General features: G+C 33.1%; 1 protein-coding gene across 1 annotated transcript; it reads right to left on the bottom strand.

Moving 5' to 3' along the window:
• Positions 1-290: 290 nt before the first annotated feature.
• On the bottom strand, positions 291-1249 carry LOC306639739 (olfactory receptor 4P4-like; the record flags this gene model as incomplete). Its single annotated transcript, XM_079103500.1, has 1 exon — positions 291-1249. The coding sequence occupies exon 1, from the start codon at positions 1224-1226 to the stop codon at positions 291-293; it is 936 nt and encodes a 311-aa protein (XP_078959626.1). The 5' UTR covers positions 1227-1249.
• Between the last annotated feature and the right edge of the window lie 6278 nt (positions 1250-7527).

The raw sequence follows: 7527 nt of genomic DNA, 5'->3' as shown, positions 1-7527 counted from the left end.
AAATGCCATTTAAAACATATTTATAATACGACTTACTGCTCAAGCACCACCTTACTTGCTTTGGCTCAAATGTTTTCTTATACACAGAAGTATACCTATGTAATCTCAAAAATTTACAAAGTCAAGATTTCAATATTTTTTTAGGTTTGATTAATATTTCATTACTCCTTACTTTAAATGCCTATGTCCTATTGTTGTCATTAACTGTGTTAAAGAGCTATGAGTTTCTAGCTACTTAATTGATATCTAGTCTTTTTTCTATTATAAGTAAACAGTTGTTAATCTTTAAGTTAACTGTATGTTTCCTTTGAGAATAGAATATGAGACCAAACTTTTCTCATTGCATTTTTCATATCAGTATTTCTCAAAGTGTATATCAAGGGATTGAACATGGGAGCGATGATTGTATAAAATAATGCAAGGACTTTATCCTCAGGGAAAGCAGTAGGAGGTCTAAGGTAGGAAAAGATTGCAGGCCCAAAAAATAAGACTACCACCGAGATATGAGATGCACAGGTAGATAGGGCTTTGTGTCTTCCTTCAGCTGAGTGACTCCTTAAAGTGAATAAAATTATAGCATAAGAAAGAAATAAAATAACAAATACAACTAATGTCATGACTCCTGAACTGACAAGCACAAGAACACTGGTCCTGTAGGTATCAATACAGGCAATTTTTAGCAAAGGAAAAATATCACAAAAGTAGTGATCAATTTCATTTGGACCACAGAAAGGCAAGTACATTGTCATAGATAATTGAGGGAAAGAATGGGCAAACCCACCAACCCAGGCAGCTAAAATTAGGAAGTTGCATTTTGTCCTGTTCATGATCATCATGTAGTGGAGAGGTCTGCAGATGGCAACATAGCGATCAAAGGCCATGGTTGTAATAATGAAGATCTCAATGCTGCCAAAGAAGTGCATGGTAAAGACCTGGAACATACAATAATCATAGGAAATGGTTTTGGTTCCCTCTAACAGGTCACCTATCAATTTGGGTGTAACACTGGAAGTATAGCAGATATCCAGAAATGATAACTGGCTAAGGAAATAGTACATGGGTTGGTGGAAAAGAGGGCTGCATAGAATGGAAATGAGAATCAGAGAGTTTCCTACCAGCAGGGCAACAAAACAGAGTAAGAACAGCATGAAGCAAAATATTTGCACATTCTTGTCATCAGAAAGCCCCAGAAGAATGAATTCTGAGATATTTCTCTGGATTTCCATATAGTAAGTTGAGTATGTATATTACACAAATTTAATATCTGTGAAAATAAAGAAACCAGAAATTTAAGTGAAAAATGAACAACTTGATTATCATACTGCAAAATGCACTAATTAACTTGAAATCATAGAATCAAAATTTTTAGTATTGATTCACTAAAAATATTATTTTTTATTCATGTGTCTCTTTATGTAAACTCTTTTTGTTAATTTTTAAGGGGAGAGCAGAAATAATTATGTTTTACTGATTTTTACTTTTTGTTATTTACAAATATTTCAAACTTATTTTGAAAATTGAAAACATGATTGTCATTCACATAGATAAAATAAAAACTGAATTAGTGTAAGGCAAGAAAAATGTTTTAAATAATATGACATTCCTGTTCAAAAGGGAACATAGAAAATAAAATTGAGAAGGATTATTATACTTAAATAATATTTTCTTGCCAAAGGTGATCTTAAAGAAAGCTCTTTAGAAAATTAAAACCATAAAATAAAGAAATAAAGGATATTAAGCCGTCACTGAATAGGAACTAAGTACAGTGGCAGTGCAGAGGGCTACACACCAGGAAGAATGAAAACTGAACTGACCAATTGGATCCTCCAGTTGACCGTCAGGCTCTCCAAGCCTCGTTTTCCTCATCTGCACCAATACAACTTTACATTTTTCAGAATGCAGTGATGAATCCATGGAGTGTTGTGAAATACCCGAGTGTCATGCAAGGGTGATGACCCATAAGTCTTCAGCTCCTACACATTTTCCTCTTTATGTTTGTAGTTCAGCAGCAAATGAAGTTGGGATGCACACACATACTCCAGTAAAGAAATAAATAGAAAATAGCACAGTGTTAACACACTGTGAATTTAATGAATGTGATCAGGTAAACTTCAATATTGATATAGTGTTTGTAAATAATCGTAAGACTACTGAGCGTCAGGTTTATTTTAGGTCCTTTTTTAAAATTAATCATAATTATGTTTCTTTTATTCATTCTTTTTCATTCTTTCTCTTTTTCTCTTTCTCCTTTCTCTCTTTCTTTCTTCATTTTTTACTCATTTACATCTTTAAATATATAGGCAAATGATTCCTTTGTTTGGGGGTGTATTACATAAAAGTTCTGCAAGAGTAGTTATTTGGTTATAAACATTATAGATTATCTTATATTTAAGGCACAGCTTTCACTACACATTTAAATATTGTTAGTATATCAGAATGTGACATGTTTAAGCTTACCTCAAACAGATCAGATGAATGCAACCTATGGTAAGATAGAATACATTTTGAAAACTGAGACATTTTTCAGTTGTAAATATTCAAGCAGCTCTTCCTTAATATAAATATCAAAGAATACAGGTAAGCCTGAGAATGGAATAGAGCAAAAAAGCATGGTCATCTTAAAAACTTCTGTAACTACACTCTTCCTAACTGAAATTGTGCTTAGAATAAAGTACAATTAACAATAAAGGTGACCAAAATATTTTGTAGAAACACAATCATCATATGCTACAAAAGCACTAATAACATTTAGAATAAAATTGTATAGAACAATTTAAAGAGTGTATAATCAACCCAGAATTTGGGTGGTGGAGCTCTTCACAAACCCAGTGGAGACCATCAGGTCTGAGCGAGTGTAGGTTAGATTCAGGTTTCATCAAACACTGTTCCTCTTTCAGATACTGACCTGCCAATTTGTTCCCTCTATGAAATTCTGAAATAGAAGGCAGAAAGTTGCAAGGGAGGCATTCAAACACACCAACATTGATTCTCTGAGAATATTTTGGAAATATTAATTTGTCAAACTTTCTAAGAGTTTGCAAGAGAATTATACTTCATTTATTAGCTAAACCCATCTGCAATGTAAAAGGTAGAATTTTATCCACTAGAAAAGCAGATAGGAGTTCTCAATACCTAGTGAACTTTTTTACATGAACTCAGATTGATAAAGAAACATTTTTATCATTTTGAAATTTTTTTAAAAAAATTAATACACATATTAAGAACGAAGGTCATCTCTTATGCCTGTGACTGAAGGATTAGTTTAGGAAGAGCAGAATATAAATTTAAGTGTCAATGCAAGAATTAATAGGTCTTTGAAAACCCTAAGGTCATTCCCAAAGGCATTTCTAAGCAGGCCAAGGTCAAATACTATCAAGACTTTACTAATGGTCATGTCCCTGATGCCTCTATTTACTTTCCACTTTTGGGTTTGTCTGGCTCATGCACTATTTCCCCTAAGACCATAAAATACTATAGTCAGAGCAGTGCAACAAACTGCCCTATGTGTGTTCCTCCAGTTTTCTGATGAAATAGAAAGAAATAACATAGCCTGTAATGGTAGGAGCCTAACATTCATGCAATCTGAGATAATGAGAACCAAGTCAGACATTCAACTTTCAGATATGCATAATTATTAAAATCTTAGTTGTGAGAAAATATGAATAAACTTAGTGGTCTACAAGACCCCAACTGGCACCATGTCATTTGTTGCTGGGAAATATCTTTGCTGGAATGGATGGCTGTGAATGAGCAACAAAACAAAGAAAAAATAAAATATTAAACAAGGTTTATGCATACACTATGCATTTAAGGATATAATATATCAAATAAAAAGATATCAAAACTATCAGAAGAATGTGCAAAGTATTTATCCTGTTGATCATTGTTTTCTTTATCTATTTTATATTCACAGTGCTGAACCCTGAGATTCATCCACACACAATGTTGTTCAATTATTGCCCACTTCTGTAAAATATATGAATCCACAGAATTAAATTTTCCTCATAATTTTAATACTTCATGAATTCAAATTATAGGGTATAAAATCTGGCTAGGATTAGACCACTTAGGAATATACAGAATGAACCTAGAGAATGAAGAAAATCTGTTAGCTTGCTAGTTCCTCTTCTGATAGAGGATTAGTATCTAGAATACATAAAGAATGCAAAAATTTTGCACTGACAAATCAAATCATCCAATTAATAATTGATATTGGCCTAATTATATAAATCAAACACGTTTCAAAAGAAGAAATACAAATGGCCAAGAAATAAATGTAAAAATGTTTAAAATCAATAGCAATTAAGTAAATGCAAATCAAAACTACATTGAGATTTCATCGTAGTCAAAATGGCAATCATCCATAATGCAAATAATAATAAATGCTTGATAAGATGTGGATTAAAAGCAATACTTTTATACTCTTGATGGGGATATGTAAATTAGTACATCTACTATGGAAATCAGTATAGAGGCTCTTCATTAAACTAGGCATGGATCCACCATATGACCCAGGTAAACCATTTTTGTTATGTATCCTGAAAAATTAAAGTCATCTTACTACAGTGATACATGCATACTCATGTTTTTAGCAACGCAATTCACAATAGTCAATCTCTGGAAGAAACCTAGGTGTCCATCAATGAATGAATAAAGAAAATTCAGTATACATACACCATGGTGATTTATTCAGTCATGAAGTAAAATGGAGTTTTGGCATTTTTAGGAAACAGATTGAACTAGAGACCATCACATTAGGTGAAATAAGTCAAACTCACAAGGTTAAAAGACATATCTTTTCTCTCATATGAAAAAGCTAGAGATGAAAAAGGAAAAAGAAAGTTGGGGGTGGATCTCATGAAAATCATAGAGAGATCAATAGAGGAAAGGAATCAAGAGCTAGAAGGCAGGGAATGAGGCAGAAGTCCCAGGGGATGACATGGGCCAAATTATATTTTCATATTGTGTGCAGGTATGAATATGTAAGAACAAATCCCATCAATATGTATAACTACAATTAATCAATAAAAATGTGGAAAAAAGAAAGATCACCTAGCCAATAAACACTTACTTCAAAAGTCTTCAAAAGTAGGCTTATAATATGTTAGCATCATATATTTTCACTAATCAAATTTGGTTGTCACTTAAGAAAAGAATATGACAGCAGTATGAATAACTAATTCATCAGATTTTTCCCCTCTGTAATAGAAACAGAGGGGGCTGGGATTATGGCTAGGGTTGGGGTTATGACTCAGTGGTAGAGTACTTGTTTAGCATGTGTGAGGTGCTGGGTTCAATTCTTAGCACCACATAAAAATAAATAAATAAAATAAAGGAATTGTGTTCATCTATAACTAAAAAAAAATTTAAAAAATAGAAGCAGAGTCTTTCTCCATCTGTATTATTAACTATTTTAAAACTTTGAACAAGTCTTGTTCTCTTCTCTGAGCTAAATACATTTTCCTAGAGAGTCCCAATCTCACACTGACATTCCATAGATCCAAATATATATTATTCAAATTTTTGAAACCAGGGTTCCTAATTAGAACAGAGAATAAACCGGAATTAGTTGGTAAAAGTTTCAGTGAATTTTTCTCATCATGTTTGTTGAGGTTCAGGGTATGAAGACACAACAAATAGGGAACTGGGGGCAAGGGTTGTTGGGCATCTAAATACACTAGCACTAATGCTGAGGGTCATAAAAAGAGTAATAATCCACTTTAGGTAGAAGGAGGAGCCAAGGCAAGAACAGAGGGTCACAATTTCCATAAAAGTCCAGCATCTGTGTGAGTTGTGCCATTCTCTCCCTGAGGACGTGCTTAGTGTCTGTCCTGTGCACCTATCTCTCTGTCTCTAATGAACTCCCAACTGTTAGCCTGTGTGACTCAGTTGAAATCTTCCCTGAAGGATCACAAAAACTGTGGCTGCAGACTTCCATCCTCACATCAGCTACTCTCCCTTACAACACAAGGAAAGAGACTTGGTGAAGGTATTAACATGCTCTGACTTCAAAACACAGCTTAGCAAAGTACTTTGTGTATACATTCAGAATATCAACATCTAGTCTTCATTTATGTGCAAGAATCTGATGAGATAAAAGACAAAAAGGAACTAAAAGATAATAATTAATTGAAATTGTGGAACAAACCTAGAGGATTAAAACTACAGAAAACACAATTACCTTATAAATGTACCCTAACATTGGTTCAGATTTAAATCTCAAACTTGAATTCAACATATGGACCCAAGAGATATCCTTGCAGAAAAAGATGCTTCCAAGCATTGCCCTTGGAATCTCTACTAGGAATCCGGTGTACCCCATAGTAAAACACAAACCAGTTCTATCTATCCTTTCTTTTCTCTTAACCTTCAACCACATATATGGATATGGAACAAGTTTTTTAATGGTTAAGAATACTAAGCCCATCCTTTTTTTTAATGTAAATTTCAGTTAAAGATTATCTTCTAAAGTTTTCCTTCGATATTTAAATCCCTGGAGAAAGTCCTCTTTTCATGACAATGGGATGATTGGCTATTGCCACATACTGTCATGATTTGTCACCATGGTTTTGAATAGTGGTTTAAAAACAAACCAGTGCTGTTTACATGTTTGTTTCACATTCAAGTTGGTTTCTCTTTATACGTTTTTCATCTAAGTAGTAAACATTTTTGGTTCACAATTCAATAACTAATCATTTTTAACTGATTTTTTTCAATGTTATGGTTCAGTTCCTCTGTTCATTTAAAAAGTATGTATCCAGCTGGATGTGGAGGTGCACACCTGGAATTCCAGCAGCTTGGGAGGCTGAGACAGGAGGATGGAGAGTTCAAAGGAGCCTCAGCGAAAGCAAGGCACCAAGCAACTCAGTTGACCCTGTCTCTAAATAAATACAAAATAGAACTGGGGATGTGACTCAGTGGTCAAGTGCCCCTGAGTTCAATCCCCAGTATGAAAAAAAAATTAAAAATTTTAAAAATTAAAAATATATTTCTGACCAATAAGTAATGAATAGGATCAATAGTAATGAATGTGTTTTCAATATGATAGTCAATTTCACACTATTATCACAATTTTGTTTTGTTTACACCATCGAAGACTCAGGACCATTGATATCCAAGAAACTCTTTAAATCAGATTCTATTATACTAACTTCTAGCTGCAAACTTAATTTAAATGCTACTTGTGGTCATTGGGATATCACCTATCATAAATTAAAACAATGTTTAACTTGCAGATTTTAGCTGCACCATTGCATGAGAAATATTTTGCTATGTGGTTATGATAAAATCTGAATATTTAGGTAAAAATATTAAAATTTTCTTTTCTGCCTTTTTAAATTCACTTTTCTTAATTACTATGGGCCAGATTCATTTGATGGGTGCCATCCTATGTATGCCATCTCACTATTACATAAAATTAAGTAAATTACAACAATTTTTGTACAATGGAATTAGATTTCAAATATCTGTTGCTTCAGAATTTCTAATAACTGTTTTCTTGTTAATAATGTTCGGTTAATGTCATGA

Source organism: Sciurus vulgaris (genome assembly GCF_902686455.1).
Source record: "Sciurus vulgaris genome assembly, chromosome: 11".
NCBI lineage: Eukaryota > Metazoa > Chordata > Mammalia > Rodentia > Sciuridae > Sciurus > Sciurus vulgaris.
Note: the sequence above shows the minus strand (reverse complement) of the source record. Positions and strands in the feature narration are given on the sequence as shown.